General features: G+C 54.3%; 1 protein-coding gene across 1 annotated transcript in view; it reads right to left on the bottom strand.

The window, feature by feature from the left end:
- Window positions 1-18,058, bottom strand: part of LOC121274065 (amyloid-like protein 2) — a 97,264-nt gene extending 79,206 nt beyond the window's left edge. Inside the window, exon 1 of the mRNA XM_041181203.1 lies at window positions 17,856-18,058. Within this exon, the coding sequence (XP_041037137.1) occupies window positions 17,856-17,951 (96 nt within the window). The 5' untranslated portion in view covers window positions 17,952-18,058. The remainder of the gene's footprint in view (window positions 1-17,855) is intronic.
- Between the last annotated feature and the right edge of the window lie 941 nt (window positions 18,059-18,999).

Genomic DNA, 18,999 nt, shown 5'->3' with positions numbered 1-18,999 from the left:
TGGGGAGATCTCTCTAACCCCCTCTCTCTCTTTCACACTCCCATATCTGGGGAGGTCTCCCTAAACCCCTCCCTCTCTGTCAAACTCCTGTATCTGGGGAGGGCTCTCTAACTCCCTCTCTCTCACACTCCTGTATCTGGGGAGATCTCTCTAACCCCCTCTCTCTCTCACACTCCTGTATCTGGGGAGGTCTCTCTAACCCTCTCTCTCTCACACTCCCATATCTGGGGAGATCTCTCCAACCCCTCTCTCTCTCACACTCCTGTATCTGGGGAGGTCTCTCGAACCCCCTCTCTCTCTCACACTCCTGTATCTGGGGAGGTCTCTCTAACTCCCTCTCTTTCACTCCTGTATCTGGGCAGGTCTCTCTAACCCTCTCTCTCACACTCCTGTATATGGGGGTGCCTCTCTAACCCTCTCTCTCACACTCCTGTATCTGGGCAGGTCTCTCTAACCCTCTCTCTCACAGTCCTGTATCTGGGGAGGTCTCTCTAACCCTCTCTCTCTCACAATTCCTTATCTCGGGAGGACTCTCTAATCCCCTCTCTCACACACTCCTGTATCTGGTGAGGTCTCTCTATTCCCCCTCTGTCTCTCACACTCCTGTTTCTGGGGAGGTCTCTCTATCCCCCTCTCTCACACTCCTGTATCTGTGGAGGTCTCTCTAACTCCCTCTGTCTCTCACACTCCTGTATCTGGGGAGGTCTCTCTAACCCCCTCTCTCCCTCACGCTCCTGTATCTGGGGAGGTTTCTCTAACTCCCCCTCTCTCTCTCACACAATCCTGTATCTGGGGAGGTCTCTCTAACTCCCCCTCTCTCTCTCACACACTCCTGTACCTGGGGAGGTCTCTCTAACCTCCTCTCTCTCACACACTCCTGTACCTGGGGATGTGTCTCTAACCCCCTCTCTCTCACACTCCTGTACCTGGGGATGTGTCTCTAACCCCCTCTCTCTCTCACACTCCTGTATCTGTCCCTCACTCGAATTGAATAGTGAGGGAGCCTCAGAGTGATGACATGACCCCTTGCCCATGGTGGAAAGCTCTGGTCTGTCACTCAGGCCTCCAGAGTTAAGGGATATTTGAGTTAATCTGCATGAGTGAAGGACCAATATCTCCTCTTAAATATTACCTTCGGAAAATGTGAAGTGACTGCTCCAGAATTAGCACCAATTAGCAATTTATAGTCCATCTCTCTCGTTGCTATGGCATCTTGAGTTGCGAGGCCGAGGCCTGTGTTGTTTCTATAGCAACCCACAGGCCATGGAATTACACCACTATTTAATTTTAGATCAGGATTTGTAAAGTTCAGCATTGGTTCGTTAATAATCCAAACTAATTAGTTCATCGCAGACACCCTGCTTCTTGTTTCCACCCAACATCGCGACGAACATCTGCAAACATCAGCTCACACCCGAACCCCGGTGCCCAAATCCTAACTCACACTGAGTCCCGTTCAGACAGCGCCCCTCGCTCGCTGCATCACACTCATTCCTCGTCCATCATCGTCTCAATTTTATACAACTCACCCTGATTTTCAAAACCGTGTTCACACTCATCACAACCCACAGCCCAGTAACCTCCTCCAGCCCCTACAACCCTCCCTATCTCTGTAACCTCCTCCAGCCCCTACAACCCTCCCTATCTCTGTAACCTCCTCCAGCCCCTACAACCCTCCCTATCCCTGTAACCTCCTCCAACCCCTACAACCCTCCCTATCCCTGTAACCTCCTCCAGCCCCTACAACCCTCCCAAGATCTGTAACCTCCTCCACCACCTACAACCCTCCCTATCTCTGTAACCTCCTCCAGCCCCTACAACACGCCCTATCTCTGTAACCTCCTCCAGCCCCTACAACCCTCCCAAGATCTGTAACCTCCTCCAGCCCCTACAACCCTCCCAAGATCTGTAACCTCCTCCACCACCTACAACCCTCCCTATCTCTGTAACATCCTCCAGCCCCTACAACCCTCCCTATCTCTGTAACCTCCTCCAGCCCCTACAACCCTCCCAAGATCTGTAACCTCCTCCAGCCCCTACAACCCTCCCTATCTCTGTAACCTCCTCCAGCCCCTACAACCCTCCCTATCTCTGTAACCTCCTCCAGCCCCTACAACCCTCCCTATCTCTGTAACCTCCTCCAGCCGGGACAACCCTCCCTATCTCTGTAACCTCCTCCAGCCCCTACACCCCTCCCTATCTCTGTAACCTCCTCCAGACTCTACACCCCTCGCTATCTCTGTAACCTCCTCCAGACCTTACAACCCTCCCAAGATCTGTAACCTTCCCCAGTCCCTACAACCCTCCCTATCTCTGTAACCTCCTCCAACCCCTACACCCCTCCCTATCTCTGTAACCTCCTCCAGCCCCTACAACCCTCCCTATCTCTGTAACCTCCTCCAGCCCCTACAACCCTCCCAAGATCTGTAACCTCCTCCAGCCCCCACAACCCTCCCTATCTCTGTAACCTCCTCCAGCCCCTACAACCCTCCCAAGATCTGTAACCTCCTCCAGCCCCTACAACCCTCCCAAGATCTGTAACCTCCTCCACCACCTACAACCCTCCCTATCTCTGTAACCTCCTCCAGCCCCTACAACCCTCCCTATCTCTGTAACCTCCTCCAGCCCCTACAACCCTCCCAAGATCTGTAACCTCCTCCAGCCCCTACAACCCTCCCTATCTCTGTAACCTCCTCCAGCCCCTACAACCCTCCCTATCTCTGTAACCTCCTCCAGCCCCTACAACCCTCCCTATCTCTGTAACCTCCTCCAGCCGGGACAACCCTCCCTATCTCTGTAACCTCCTCCAGCCCCTACACCCCTCCCTATCTCTGTAACCTCCTCCAGACTCTACACCCCTCGCTATCTCTGTAACCTCCTCCAGACCTTACAACCCTCCCAAGATCTGTAACCTTCCCCAGTCCCTACAACCCTCCCTATCTCTGTAACCTCCTCCAACCCCTACACCCCTCCCTATCTCTGTAACCTCCTCCAGCCCCTACAACCCTCCCTATCTCTGTAACCTCCTCCAGCCCCTACAACCCTCCCAAGATCTGTAACCTCCTCCAGCCCCCACAACCCTCCCTATCTCTGTAACCTCCTCCAGCCCCGACAACCCTCCCTATCTCTGTAACCTCCTCCAGCCCCGACAACCCTCCCTATCTCTGTAACCTCCTCCAGCCCCGACAACCCTCCCTATCTCTGTAACCTCCTCCAGCCCCCACAACCCTCCCTATCTCTGTAACCTCCTCCAGCCCCGACAACCCTCCCTATCTCTGTAACCTCCTCCAGCCCCGACAACCCTCCCTATCTCTGTAACCTCCTCCAGGCCCGACAACCCTCCCTATCTCTGTAACCTCCTCCAGCCCCTACACCCCTCCCTATCTCTGTAACCTCCTCCAGCGCCTACAACCCTCCCTATCTCTGTCATTTCCTCAAAAACAGACCATATAGATGCAAACTTCAGGTTGTAGGAGGCCCCAGCTCTAACAGAGACAGAGGGTCATCTCTGGTGTCCTGATTGAACACCGGTACCTCAGAAACATCAGACACACTCTCTCTCGGCAGTTTACTGCCAACATGCATCCTCCTGGAACCTAGGCTGCAAATCAGGAGGTGAAAGGGAAAAAGGAACTTGGTGAAATTGATATCACTCGGGAAATGGTACTGAACAAATTGATGGAGCTGCTGCCGGCAAGTCTCTGGGTCCCGATGGGTTACATCCCAGGGTCTTAAAAGAGGTGGCTATTCAGGTAGTGGATGCACTGGTGTTAATTTTCCAAAATTCTCTGGATTCTGAAAAAGAGCCATCAGACTGGAAAGTAGCAAATATAACCCCTCTATTCAAGAAGTGGGGGAGGCACGAAACCATAGGCCAGTTAGCTTGATGTCTGTCGTGGAGAAGTTATTAGAATCGATCGTTAAGGAGGTGAAAGCTGGGCATTTAGAAGATCTCAAGGCAATAGGGAAGAGTCAGCACGGTTTTGTGAAAGGAAACTCATGCTTAACCAATTTATTGGAGTTTTTTGAAGGAGTAACGTGCGCAGTGGGTAAAGGGGAATCTGTAGATGTGCTGTACTTTGATTTCCAGAAGGCATTTGATAAGGTGCCACATCAAAGATTATGATTGAAAATAAAAGCTCATGGTGCAGGGGGTAACATATTAACCTGGATAGCAGATCAGCTGGTAGGCAGAAAGCAGAGAGTATGTATAAATGGGTCTTTTTCTGACTGGCAGGATGTGATGAGTGGAGTCCCACAGGGGTCTGCACTGGGGTCTCAACTTTTCACGATTTACATCAATGACTTGGATGAGGGGAGTGAAGACACGGGAGCTCAATTTACAGATGACACAAAGAAAGGTCGGAAAGTATGTTGTGAACAGGAGGCTGCGGACAGATACAGATAGGTTTGGTGAATCCGGCAGATGAGGTATAATGTGGGACAACGTGGAGTTGTTCACTTTGGCAGGAAGAATTAAAAAGCCGAGCGTTACTTAAATGGAGAATGGCTGCAGAATTCTGAGGTGCAGAGGGATCTGGGCGTTCTAGTACATGAGTCACAAAAAGTTAGTTTGCAGGCCCAGCAGTAATGAAGAAGGTTCATGGAATTCGAACCTTTAACACAAGAGGGATTGAACATAAAAGTAAGGATGTTATGCTTCAGTTACACAGGGCATTGGTCAGACTGCATCTCGAATACTGTGGGCAGTTCTGGTCTCCTTATTTAAGGAAGGATGTGAATACATTGGAGGTGGTTCAGAGGAGGTTTACTAGATTGATACCTGGAATGAGTGGGTTGTCTTATGAGGATAGGTTGGACAGACTGGGCTTGTTTCCACTGGAGTTTAGAAGAGTGAGGGGTGGTTGGATTGAAGTTTACAAGATCCTGAACGGCCTTGACAAGGTGGATGTAGAAAGGATGTTTCCACTTGTGGGTGAGTCCAGGACTAGGGGGCAGTGGTTTAAAATTAGGGGTCACCCTTTTAGGACAGAGAGGAGGAGAATTTTTTTCTCTCAGAGGCTTGTGTGACTGTGGAACTCTCTGCCTCCAAGGGTGGTGGATGTGGGGTCACTGAATATTTTTAAGGCAGAGGTAGAGAGATTCTTGTTAGGCAAGGGGATCAAAGGTTATCGGGGGCAGATGGGAATGTGGAAATCGAAACACAAACAAGTCAGCCATGATGGTGGAGCAGGCTCAAGGGGCTGAATGGTCCACTCCTGTTCTGATTTCTTATGAGTTACATGCTTGTAATGTGTATCTCCATAAATAAATGCTTATAAAAGTGTGTGAACATAGGATCCGGTTCTATCCTTCAATGACTGGCATTTTGGAATAGAACGTGACAACTTATAGGAAGATAAGTGAATCCCCAATTAATAGTCAGTATATTCACCCAATTCAACATAATTAACAGCACTCTCTCACACACTCACACTCACACTCACACACACAAACACATACTCACACACACAATTACACACAAACAAACTCACACATACACACACGCTCTTTCTCTCACACACACACACACACACTAACTCACACACACAATCACACACACAATCACACATACACTCACAAGCTCGCATGCACACACTCACACACTCACACTCACACACTCTCTCACACACACACTCACAAATACACACACACACACACTCACACACACACACTCACACACACACACTCACACACTCACTCACACACTCACTCACACACTCACTCACACACATGCACACACACACAAACACACACACACATTCTCACACACACTCACACACACTCCCTCTCCCTTTCTCCCTCTCACCCACCCTTTCTCCCTCTCACCCTCCCTTTCTCCCTCTCACCCTCCCTTTCTCCCTCTCACCTTCCCTTTCTCCCTCTCACTTTCTCCGTCTCACTCTCTCTTTCCCCCTCTCTCACACTTACCCCTCTCTCACACTCTCACATCAACTCAAAGACCCATTACTGAAAGATATTTACATTTTATACCCAGACAGCAGGTTCCAACCTGTTGAAACTATCAGCTCAGTTTCTTGCCAATCAACGATGACACATTCCCTCTTGTTCAACAAGGTGGAATTGCAAATTGCAAGAGGTTCATCAAAACCCCAGAGCAGTGAATCATCAACTGGCAAAAGATAGGGAAAGAGAGAGAGAGAGTGAGATGGAGACAGAGTAAAAAGGAGCGAGAGAGAGGGACAGAGAAACAGGGAGAGAGAGTAAGGGACAGAGCAACAGGGAGAGAGCGAGAGGGACAGTGAAACAGGGAGAGAGAGAGAGGGACAGAGCAACAGGAAGCGAGAGAGAGAGAGGGACAGAGCAACAGGGAGAGAGCGAGAGGGACAGTGAAACAGGGAGAGAGAGAGAGGGACAGAGCAACAGGGAGAGTGCCAGAGAGAGACAGAGATGGGCAGAGAGAGCTGGAGAAAGAGAAAAGAAGGAGGAGGCAGATTGTGTGAGAGAGGGAGATAAAACTGAAAAACATTCAATGCCTCGGCGAGACAGGAGCTCAGCAACATGACAGCTCATTCAGTGGTGTTGGCACAGATTCTCGCTAACCTCAGAACCACAAGCTCATGGGTTTCAAATTCATGACCACACTTATACAAAATATTCAGGCGAAAACTTCTGGTGTAATATAGAGGGATTGGCACCTGTCGGAGGGTCAGTGCTGAGGGAGTGCTGCACTGTCGGAGGGTCAGTACTGACGGAGTGCTGCACTGTCAAAGGGTCAGTACTGATGGAGTGCTGCACTGTTGGAGGGTCGGTACTGAGGGAATGCCGCACTGTTGGAGGGTCAGTACTGAGGGAGGGCTGCACTGTCGGAGGGTCAGTACTGAGGGAGTGCTGCACTGTCAGAGGTTCAGTACTGAGGGAGTGCTGCACTGTCAGAGGGTCAGTACTGAGGGAGTGCTGCACTTTAGGAGGGTCAGTAATGAGTGAGTGCCACACTGTCGGAAGGTCAGTACTGAGGGAGTGCTGCACTGTCGGATGGTCAGTACTGAGGGGGTGCTGCACTGTCGGAGGATCACTACTGAGGGAATGCTGCACTGTCGGAGGGTCAGTACTGAGAGAGTGCTGCACTGTCAGAGGGTCAGTACTGAGGGAGTGCTGCACTGTCGGAGGGTCAGTACTGAGGGAGCGCTGCACTGTCGGAGGGTCAGTACTGAGGGAGTGCTGCACTGTCAGAGGGTCAGTACTGAGGGAGTGCTGCACTGTCATAGGGTCAGTACTGAGGGAGTGCTGCACTGTCAGAGGGTCAGTACTGAGGGAGTGCAGCACTGTCGGAGGGTCAGTACTGAGGGAGTGCTGCAATGTCGGAGGGTCAGTACTGAGGGAGTGCCGCACTGTCGGAGGGTCAGTACTGAGGGAGTGCTGCACTGTCAGAGGGTCAGTACTGAGGGAGTGCTGCACTGTCAGAGGGTCAGTACTGAGGGAGCGCCGCACTGTCAGAGGGTCAGTACTGAGGGAGTGCTGCATTTTCAGAGGGTCAGTACTGAGGAAGTGCCGCACTGTCAGAGGGTCAGTACTGAGGGAGTGCTGCATTTTCAGAGGGTCAGTACTGAGGGAGTGCTGCACTGTCGGAGGGTCAGTACTGAGGGAGTGCTGCACTGTCAGAGGGTCAGTACTGAGGGAGTGCTGCACTGTCAGAAGGTCAGTACTGAGGGAGTGCAGCACTGTCAGAGGGTCAGTACTGAGTGAGTGCCACACTGTCGGAGGGTCAGTACTGAGGGAGTGCTGCACTGTCAGAAGGTCAGTACTGAGGGAGTGCTGCACTGTCAGAAGGTCAGTACTGAGGGAGTGCAGCACTGTCAGAGGGTCAGTACTGAGTGAGTGCCACACTGTCTGAGGGTCAGTACTGAGGGAGTGCTGCACTGTCGGAGGGTCAGTGCTGAGGGAGTGCTGCACTGTCGGAGGGTCAGCTCTGAGGGAGTGCTGCACTGTCGGAGGGTCAGCTCTGAGGGAGCACTGCACTGTCAGAGAGTCAGTACTGCTGGAGTGCTGCACTGTTGGAGGGTCGGTAATGAGGGAGTGCTGCACTAACCTGCTGGTGAGAACAGTTTGTTGGCAGTTGCTGTACTTACCTGTCCCACCGGAGCTGATCCAGCTCAGCCTGTCACCATGGAAACATGTCCCAAAGGATTTCTCCCGCTCCTGCTTGCAACAGCTGCTCCAGAATATTCCAGGAGCGGAATTATATCCGGGACATGGACTGGAGCAGGAGTAATCGCAAGCCCACACCCCCTTTCCGAACTTCCATCCAACATTCCAACATTGATTCCCTCCTCACAGATTCCCAGAATTCTGCAACTCCTCCCCCTGGTTATGCACAGGACATTGAGATGCTCTACACTGTATTACAGCACTCATTTTGTACAACAGGCCCACGACTGTGTGTATCTACATCAGTGTGTCTCTGTGTGTCTGTATGTCTGTGTGTCTCCGTGTCTCTGTGTGTCTGTGAATCTGTGTGTCTCTGCGTGTCTCTGCATGTCTGTATGTCTCTGTGCGTCTCTGTGCGTCTCTGTGCGTCTCTGTGCGTCTCTGTGCGTCTCTGTGCGTCTCTGTGCGTCTCTGTGTCTGCGTGTCTCTGCGTGTCTCTGCGTGTCTCTGCGTGTCTCTGCGTGTCTCTGTGTGTCTCTGTGCGTCTCTGCATGTCTCTGCGTGTCTGTATGTCTGTATGTCTGTGTGTGTCTCTGTGTGTCTCTGTGTATCTGTGTGTCTGTATGTCTGTATGTCTGTGTGTGTCTCTGCGTGTCTCTGCGTGTCTGTATGTCTCTGTATGTCTCTGCGTGTCTATGCGTGTCTCTGCGTGTCTCTGAATGTTTCTGAATGTTTCTGCGTGTCTCTGCTTGTTTCTGTGTCTCTGCGTGTCTCTGTGTGTCTCTCTGTGTTTCTATGTTTCTGTGTGTCTCTGTGTGTTTGTGTGTGTCTCTCTGTGTTTGTATGTTTCTGTGTGTCTCTGTGTGTCTGTGTGTGTCTCTGTGCCTCCGTGTGTCTGTATGTCTGTATGTCTCTGCGTGTCTCTGTGTGTCTGGATGTCTCTGCGTGTCTGCGTGTCTCTGCGTGTCTCTGCGTGTCTGTATGTCTCTGTGTGGCTCTGTGTGGCTCTGTGTGTCTCTCTGTGTTTGTATGTTTCTGTGTGTCTCTGTGCCTCTGTGTGTGTGTATGTCTGTATGTCTCTGTGCGTCTCTGTGCGTCTCTGCTTGTCTCTGCGTGTCTCTGCGTGTCTCTGCATGTTTCTGTTTGTCTCTGCGTGTCACTGCGTGTCTCTGCGTGTCTCTGTGCCTCCATATGTCTGAATGTCTGTATGTCTCTGTGTGTCTGGATGTCTCTGTGTGTCTCTGTGCCTCCGTGTATCTGTATGTCTGTATGTCTCTGTGCGTCTCTGCGCGTCTCTGCGCGTCTCTGCGCGTCTCTGCGCGTCTCTGCGCGTCTCTGCGTGTCTCTGCGTGTCTCTGTGTCTCTGTGTCTCTGTGTCTCTGTGCGTCTGTATCTAACCCCGTGCTGTACCTGTCCTGGGAGTGTTTGATGGGGACAGTGTAGAGGGAGCTTTACGCTGTATCTAACCCCGTGCTGTACCTGTCCTGGGAGTGTTTGATGGGGACAGACAATGTTGGAGCGATGGGAATTGGGGGATGCTCAAGAGGCCAGATTTGGAGGAGCGCAAAGATCTCGGAGGGTTGTAGGTGCTAGAGGAGGTTACAGAGATAGGGAGGGGTGTAGGAGCTGGAGGAGGTTACAGAGATAGGGAGGATTGTAGGGGCTGGAGGAGGTTACAGAGAGAGGGAGGGTTGTAGGTGCTGGAGGAGGTTACAGGGATAGGGAGGGGTGTAGGTGCTGGAGGAGGTTACAGAGATAGTGAGGGTTGTAGGGGCTGGAGGAGATTACAGAAATAGGGAGTGCTTTCGGGGCTGGAGGAGGTTACAGAGATAGGGAGGAGTGTAGAGAGTGGAGGAGGTTACAGAGATAGGGAGGGTTGTAGGGGCTGGAGGACGCTACAGGGGTAGGGAGGTTTGTAGGGGCTGGAGGAGGTTACAGAGATAGGAAGTGTTGAAGAGGCTGGAGGGAGTTACAGAGATAGGGAGGGTTGTAGGGGCTGGAGGAGGTTACAGAGATAGGGAGGGTTGTAGGGGCTGGAGGAGGTTACAGAGATAGGGAGGATTGTAGGGGCTGGAGGAGGTTACAGAGATAGGGAGGATTGTAGGGGCTGGAGGAGGTTACAGAGATAGGGAGTGTTGTAGGGGCTGGAGGAGATTACAGAGATAGGGAGGGTTGTAGGGGCTGGAGGAGGTTACAGAGATAGGGAGAATTGCAGGGGCTGAAGGATTTTACACAGGTAGTGATGATTGTAGGGGGTGGAGGAGGTTGCAAAGATAGAGTGTTTTGTACATTCTGGAGGAGGTTACAGAGATAGGGAGGGGTGTAGGGGCTGGAGGAGGTTACAGAGATAGGGAGGGTTGTAGGGACTGGAGGAGGTTACAGAGATAGAGAGGGGTGTAGGGGCTGGAGGAGGTTACAGAGATAGGGAGGGTTGTAGGGGCTGGAGGAGTTTATAGAAATAGGGAGGTTTGTAGGTGGTGGAGGAGGTTACAGAGATAGGGAGGGTTGTAGGGGCTGGAGGAGGTTACAGATATAGGGAGGGTTGTAGGGGCTGGAGGTGTTTACAGAGATAGGGAGGGATGTAGTGGCTGGAGGAGGTTACAGAGATAGGGAGGGTTGTAGGGGCTGGAGGTGTTTACAGAGATAGGGAGGGATGTAGTGGCTGGAGGAGGTTACAGAGATAGGGAGGCTTGTAGGGGCTCGAGGAGGTTACAGAGATAGGGAGGGTTGTAGGAGCTGGAGGTGGTTACAGATCTTGGGAGGGTTGTAGGGGCTGGAGGAGGTTACAGAGATAGGGAGGGTTGTAGGGGCTGGAGGAGGTTACAGAGATAGGGAGGGGTGTCGGGGCTGGAGGAGGTTACAGAGATAGGGAGGGGTGTAGGGTCTGGAGGAGGTTACAGATATAGGGAGGGGTTGTAGGGGCTGGAGGTTAAAGAGATGGGGAGGGGTGTAGGGGCTGGCGGAGGTTACAGAGGTAGGGAGAGTTGTAGGGGCTGGAGGAGGTTACAGAGATAGGGAGGGTTGTAGGGGCTGGAGGAGGTTACAGAGATAGGGTGAGTTGTAGGGGCTGGAGGAGGTTACAGAGATAGGGAGGGTTGTAGGGGCTGGAGGAGGTTACAGAGATAGGGAGGGGTGTAGAGGCTGGAGGAGGTTACAGAGATAGGGAGTGTTGTAGGGGCTGGAGGAGGTTACAGAGATAGGGAGGGGTGTCAGGGCTGGAGGAGGTTACAGAGATAGGGAGGGGTGTAGGGGCTGGAGGAGGTTACAGAGATAGGGAGGGTTGCAGGGTTTGGAGGAGGTTACAGAGATAGGGATGGTTGCAGGGTTTGGAGGAGGTGACAGAGATAGGGAGGATTGTAGGGGCTGCAGGAGGTGACAGAGATAGGGAGGGGTGTAGAGGCTGGAGGAGGTTACAGAGATAGGGAGGGGTGTAGGGGCTGGAGGAGGTTACAGAGATAGGGAGGGGTGTAGGGGCTGGAGGAGGTTACAGAGATAGGGAGGGGTGTAGGGGCTGGAGGAGTTTACAGAGATAGGGAGTGGTGTAGAGGCTGGAGGAGGTTACAGAGATAGGCTCGGGGTGTAGGGGCTGGAGGAGTTTACTGAGATAGTGAGGGCCGTAGAGGCTGGAGGAGGTTACAGAGATAGGGAGGGGTGTAGGGGCTGGAGGAGGTTACAGAGATAGGGAGGGTTGTAGAGGCTGGGGGAGGTTACAGAAATAGGGAGGGGTGTAGGGTCTGGATGAGGTTACAGAGATAGGGAGGGTTGTAGAGGCTGGGGGAGGTTACAGAGATAGGGAGGGGTGTAGGGTCTGGAGGAGGTTACAGAGATAGGGAGGGATGTAGGGGCTGGAGGAGGTTACAGAGATAGGGAGTGTTGTAGGGGCTGGAGGAGGTTACAGAGATAGGGAGGGTTGTAGGGTCTGGAGGAGGTTACAGAGATAGGGAGTGTTGTAGGGGCTGGAGGAGGTTACAGAGATAGGGAGGGTTGTAGGGTCTGGAGGAGGTTACAGAGATAGGGAGTGTTGTAGGGGCTGGAGGAGGTTGGTTGGGGAGATAGATGTATTTGAAAACACGGGTGAGAATTTTCGAATGGACAACGTGGGACCAGGTCTCACCCAGCGAGAAACAGCGGGCGACGGGTGAGAGGGAGCTCGGACACGGGCGAGAGTCGGGTTTCGTGGATGAGCTGTGGTGTCCGGATGGTGGACAGTGGGAGTCTGTCCCGGACAGTGTCGGGCTAGCTGGTCTGGGCGTGTTCACTGATGAAGCGGAGAGTGAGAGAGGTGGTGGGGGGGTTAGCGGGGAGTACGAGCTGCACACTCTCCGCTTCCTTCCAGTGTCACTGCCTGGGTAACCTACAGTGCTGGTGCCGTGTCTGTGTGTGTGTGTGGGTTGGGGGGGGGTGGGTTGGGGCGGAATATTCTAGAATCGTGGGACACATTTCGAGGCCCCTGATCTCTGTCTTGCTGCGTCTCCTGTGTAACCTGATGGTGCAAAAAGGGCTTTCTTTCTGATTGAATTCGAATGTGATTAAAACCCCCTGCAAATCTCCCCAGCTGCAGGACCTGAATCCCCTTCTGGTCAGCGCACAATTTGGGTAGCAGGTCAGGGCTAGGAAATGGTGCGGAGGAAGGGGGATTTGCTGGGACCGTCCCAGCGCTGAGGGGGCTTCGGTTGACGTGGGGAGACGGGAGAAGCTGGGCTCGTTCTCCTCAGAGACAGAGCAGGTTCCGGTCCAGGGTTGGGGGAGGGGTGAAGAGCAGCGAGCTTGCTGGAGCTGTCTCTACACAGCCGGGTTAAGGACGAGGCTCACTGCCAACTCTCCCATTACCCACACAGCAATAATCCCCACACAAACCTCCCCTCCCTCCGCCCACCATCCATCAACTCATCCGTCGCTACCCATCCACATCCACCACAACATTCACCTCTCACACACACACACGCATTCTTTCACACATCTCTCTCCATCTCTCCCTCTCTTTCACTCACTCGCTCTACCTCGCTTATCCTGTATGCTTTTGTCTCTTTTCTGTCTGCCTCTTATTTTAAGCATTTCTCCCTCAAGGATTTATTTTCAAACCCTCTCTATCTCCATTCCTCTCTCTCTATTCCTCTCTCTCCATGTCTCTGTCTGTGTCTCTGTCTCTCTCTGTCTCACTCTGTCTCTCTATCTCCATGTCTCTGTCTGTCTCTCACTCTGTCTCTCTCTATCCATGTCTCTGTCTCTCTCTGTCTCTCTCTCTCTCTCTCTGTCTCTCTATCTCCATGTCTCTGCCTCTCTCTCTCTCACTCTCACTCACTCTCTCTCTACTCTCTCTCTACTCTCTCTCTACTCTCTCACTGTCTCTCTCTCTGTCTCCCTCTCTGTCTCCCTCTCTGTCTCCCTCTCTGTCTCCCTCTCTGTCTCTCTCTCTGTCTCTCTCTCTGTCTCTCTCTCTGTCTCTCTCTCTGCCTGACTCTGCCTCTGTCTCACTTTCTGTCTCCGTCTCAGCCTCTCTCTCTGCCCCTCTCTCTCTCTCTCTGTCTCTCACTCTCTCTGTCTGTCTCACTCTCTCTGTCTGTCTCACTCTCTCTGTCTGTCTCACTCTCTCTGTCTGTCTCACTCTCTGTCTGTCTTTCTCTCTCTGCCTATATCTATCACTTTCTCTCTGCCTCTTTTCAATCTGTTTCTCTCTCTCTCTCTCTCTCTCTCTCTCTCTCCTGTCCTTCCCTCCCTCCCTCTCTGTTCCATAATGGGTATCTCTCTCCTGCAGTCACCTCGCAAAAATGAGTTTTCCTATTTTCCTCTCTCTCTCTCTTCCATCTCTATCTCCCTTCCCCCACTCCCTCTCTCTCTCCGCATATTTTAATAATCTCTCTCCGCCCTTTGATTTCACACAGAGATTCAACGTCCATATCGCTGGACAGCATCACTGCTGCAGTCTCTCTCTCTCTCTCTCTCTCTCCTTCCCTCCCCCACTCACTCTCACTCCATTCCTCACACTCTCTCCCTCCTTCCCTCCCCCACTCTCCCTCCCTCCCCCTTCTGTTGCTCTCTCACATACGCACCCTCCCTCTCTCTCCCATCCTCCCTCCATCCCCTCTCGCTCTCTCTTTCAAGCTCCATCTAGCTCTCACCCTCCCTCCCTCCAAATCTACATTCTTTTGTCCTCCTCCCTCCTTTCCCTTCCCCTCCGCCCTTTCCACCCCTCCTTGCCGTCAATCCTCCATTATCTCTCTCTCTCTACCTCTCCCCATCTCTCCCTCTATCGACCTCTCTTCCATCTCTCCCTCTCTCTAACTCTCCTCATCTCTCCCTCACTGTACCACTCCCCTTCTCTCTTCCCCTCTCTCCCTCTCTCCTGTTGTCCACTCTCCCTCTCTCCCCCATCTCTCCCTCTCTCCCCCATCTCTCCCTCTCTCTCCCCATCTCTCCCTCTCTCCCCCATCTCTCCCTCTCTCCCCCATCTCTCCCTCTCTCCCCCATCTCTCCCTCTCTCCCCCATCTCTCCCTCTCTCTCCCCATCTCTCCCTCTCTCTCCCCATCTCTCCCTCTCTCCCCCATCTCTCCCTCTCTCCCCCATCTCTCCCTCTCTCCCCCATCTCTCCCTCTCTCTCCCCATCTCTCCCTCTCTCTCCCCATCTCTCCCTCTCTCCCCCATCTCTCCCTCTCCCCCATCTCTCCCTCTCTCCCCCATCTCTCCCTCTCTCCCCCAACTCTCCCTCTCTCCTCCCTCTCTCCCCCATCTCTCCCTCTCTCCCCCATCTCTCCCTCTCTCCCCCATCTCTCCCTCTCTCCCCCATCTCTCCCTCTCCCCCATCTCTCCCTCTCCCCCATCTCTCCCTCTCTCCCCCAACTCTCCCTCTCTCCTCCCTCTCTCCCCCATCTCTCCCTCTCTCCCCCAACTCTCCCCCTCTCCTCCCTCTCTCCCTCTCTCCCCCATCTCTCCCTCTCTCCCCCATCTCTCCCTCTCTCCCCCAACTCTCCCTCTCTCCCCATCCCTCCCTCTCTCCCAATCTCTCCCTCTCTCCTGCTGTCCACTCTCCCTCTCTCACCATCTCTCCCTCTCCCCATCTCTCCCCCTCTCCCCCATCTCTCCCTCTCTCCCCCATCTCTCCCTCTCTCCCCCATCTCTCCCTCTCTCCCCCATCTCTCCCCCTCTCCCCCATCTCTCCCCCTCTCCCCCATCTCTCCCTCTCTCCCCCATCTCTCCCTCTCCCCCATCTCTCCCTCTCCCCCATCTCTCCCTCTCTCCCCCAACTCTCCCCCTCTCCTCCCTCTCTCGCCCATCTCTCCCTCTCTCCCCATCCCTCCCTCTCTCCCCATCCCTCCCTCTCTCCCCATCCCTCCCTCTCTCCCCATCCCTCCCTCTCTCCTGCTGTCCACTCTCCCTCTCTCACCATCTCTCCCTCTCCCCATCTCTCCCCCTCTCCCCCTCTCCCCCATCTCTCCCTCTCTCCCCCATCTCTCCCTCTCTCCCCCAACTCTCCCCCTCTCCTCCCTCTCTCGCCCATCTCTCCCTCTCTCCCCATCCCTCCCTCTCTCCCCATCCCTCCCTCTCTCCTGCTGTCCACTCTCCCTCTCTCACCATCTCTCCCTCTCCCCATCTCTCCCCATCTCCCCCATCTCTCCCTCTCTCCCCCAACTCTCCCCCTCTCCTCCCTCTCTCGCCCATCCCTCCCTCTCTCCCCATCCCTCCCTCTCTCCCCATCCCTCCCTCTCTCCCCATCTCTCCCTCTCTCTCCTCATCTCTCCCTCTCTCTCCCCATCTCTCCCCATCTCCCCCATCTCTCCCTCTCTCCCCCAACTCTCCCCCTCTCCTCCCTCTCTCGCCCATCCCTCCCTCTCTCCCCATCCCTCCCTCTCTCCCCATCCCTCCCTCTCTCCCCATCCCTCCCTCTCTCCCCATCCCTCCCTCTCTCCTGCTGTCCACTCTCCCTCTCTCACCATCTCTCCCTCTCCCCATCTCTCCCCATCTCCCCCATCTCTCCCTCTCTCCCTCTCTCTCCCCCTCTCCTCCCTCTCTCGCCCATCTCTCTCTCTCTCCCCATCCCTCCCTCTCTCCCCATCCCTCCCTCTCTCCCCATCCCTCCCTCTCTCCTGCTGTCCACTCTCCCTCTCTCACCATCTCTCCCTCTCTCCCCATCTCTCCCTCTCTCCCCCACCTCTACCCCTCTCCCTATCTCTCCCCCTATCCTATCTCTCCCTCCCTCCCCCATCTCTCCCTCTCTCGCCCATCTCTCCCTCTCTCCTCATCTCTCTCTCTCTCCCCCCCATCTCTCTCTCTCTCCCCCATCTCTCTCTCTCTCCCCCATCTCTCTCTCTCTCCCCCATCTCTCTCTCTCTCCCCCATCTCTCCCCCTCTCCCCCATCTCTCCCCCATCTCTCCCCCTCTCCCCCATCTCTCCCCCATCTCTCCCCCTCTCCTCATCTCTCTCTCTCTCCCCCCCATCTCTCTCTCTCTCTACCCCCATCTCTCTCTCTCTACCCCATCTCTCTCTCTCTCCCCCCCATCTCTCTCTCTCTCCCCCATCTCTCTCTCTCTCCCCCATCTCTCTCTCTCTCCCCCATCTCTCTCCCCCATCTCTCCCTCTCTCCTCATCTCTCTCTCTCTCCCCCCCATCTCTCTCTCTCTCCCCCATCTCTCTCTCTCTCCCCCATCTCTCTCTCTCTCCCCCATCTCTCTCCCCCATCTCTCCCCCATCTCTCCCCCTCTCCCCACCTCTACCCCTCTCCCCATCTCTCCCCCTCTCCCCCATCTCTCCCTCTCTCCCCATCTCTCCCCCTCTCCCCCACCTCTACCCCTCTCCCTATCTCTCCCCCTATCCTATCTCACCCTCTCTTCCCCATCTCTGCGTCCCTCCCCCATCTCTCCCTCCCTCCCCCATCTCTCTCTCTCTCCCCCCATCTCTCCCTCTCTCCCCCCATCTCTCCCCCTCTCCCCCCATCTCTCCCCCTCTCCCCCATCTCTCCCTCTCCCCCCATCTCTCCCTCTCTCTCCCCATCTCTCCCTCTCTCTCCTCATCTCTCCCTCTCTCTCCTCATCTCTCCCTCTCTCTCCTCATCTCTCCCTCTCTCTCCTCATCTCTCCCTCTCTCTCCTCATCTCTCCCTCTCTCTCCCCATCTCTCCCTCTCTCTCCTCATCTCTCCCTCTCTCTCCTCATCTCTCCCTCTCTCCCCCATCTCTCCCTCTCTCCCCCATCTCTCCCTCTCTCTCCCCATCTCTCCCTCTCTCTCCCCATCTCTCCCTCTCTCCCCCCATCTCTCCCTCTCTCTCCCCATCTCTCCCTCTCTCTCCTCATCTCTCCCTCTCTCTCCCCATCTCTCCCTCTCTCCTCATCTCTCCCTCTCTCCCCCCATCTCTCCCTCTCTCCCCCCATCTCTCCCTCTCTCTCCCCATCTCTCCCTCTCTCTCCCCATCTCTCCCTCTCTCCCCCCATCTCACCCTCTCTCTCCCCATCTCTCCCTCTCTCTCCCCATCTCTCCCTCTCTCTCCCCATCTCTCCCTCTCTCTCCCCATCTCTCCCTCTCTCTCCCCATCTCTCCCTCTCTCTCCCCATCTCTCCCTCTCTCTCCCCATCTCTCCCTCTCTCCCCCATCTCTCCATTGATCCAGTCCAACTCCCTGGGTTGAGGTTCCCTTGTAATTCTCTGCAGTGGAGCCCTTGCTGTTAACACAGTTGATAACTGTCGGCTCCCTGGACAGTGAGGGTAACAGTCTGATTAATCCCGGTGCCTCTTCTCTCTAAATGCCAGGCTCTTACCTCGATGTATCCAGCTGCTGAACTGAGAACACACAACATCCAGATGTTGACAGTCAGTAGCCAGTCCGCAGCTGCCTCTCCATCTCTAGGAGCCATCCTGCTGTTGAGTTGGGTGGGTCTCTCTCTCTCTCTCTCTCTCGCTTTCTCTCTGCTCCCGACGTGATACACTCACTCTCTCAGAGTGAATACTCACAGGCACCGCCTCTCGCCAGGCTTGACACAGAGAAAGAGAGCAGACAAGGATATGACAGGCCCATCAAGACAGCTCCCAGATGCTCACCTTCCCAACAAATCAGCATCACCATCTATAGGAGCGGAGAACAACTACAGGAGAAAGGGCCATATTTCAACAAAAAACACAGCCTCCACATCCCACACACACTGACTCTCACTGGGGTACAGTGTCCCACACACACTGACTCTCACTGGGGTACGTGTCCCACACACACTGACTCTCACTGGGGTAAGGGTCCCACACACACTGACTCTCACTGGGGTAAGGGTCCCACACACACTGACTCTCACTGGGGTATGGGTCCCACACACACTGTCTCTCACTGGGGTACGGGTCCCACACACACTGACTCTCACTGGGGTACGGGTCCCACACACACTGACTCTCACTGGGGTACGGGTCCCACACACACTGACTCTCACTGGGGTACGGGTCCCACACACACTGACTCTCACTGGGGTAAGTGTCCCACACACACTGACTCTCACTGGGGTAAGTGTCCCACACACACTGACTCTCACTGGGGTACGGGTCCCACACACACTGACTCTCACTGGGGTACGTGACCCACACACACAGACTCTCACTGGGGTAAGTGTCCCTCACACACTGACTCTCACTGGGGTACGGGTCCCTCACACACTGACTCTCACTGGGGTAAGTGTCCCACACACACAGACTCTCACTGGGGTACGGGTCCCTCACACACTGACTCTCACTGGGGTACAGGTACCACACACACTGACTCTCACTGGGGTATGGGTCCCACACACACTGATTCTCACTGGGGAACAGGTACCACACACACTGACTCTCACTGGGGTATGGGACCCACACACACTGACTCGCACTGGGGTACGGGTCCCACACACACTGATTCTCACTGGGGTAAGTGTCCCACACACACTG

Source organism: Carcharodon carcharias (genome assembly GCF_017639515.1).
Source record: "Carcharodon carcharias isolate sCarCar2 chromosome 29 unlocalized genomic scaffold, sCarCar2.pri SUPER_29_unloc_23, whole genome shotgun sequence".
In the NCBI taxonomy this organism is placed as follows: domain Eukaryota; kingdom Metazoa; phylum Chordata; class Chondrichthyes; order Lamniformes; family Lamnidae; genus Carcharodon; species Carcharodon carcharias.
This window is presented reverse-complemented; position numbering and strand designations above follow the sequence as displayed.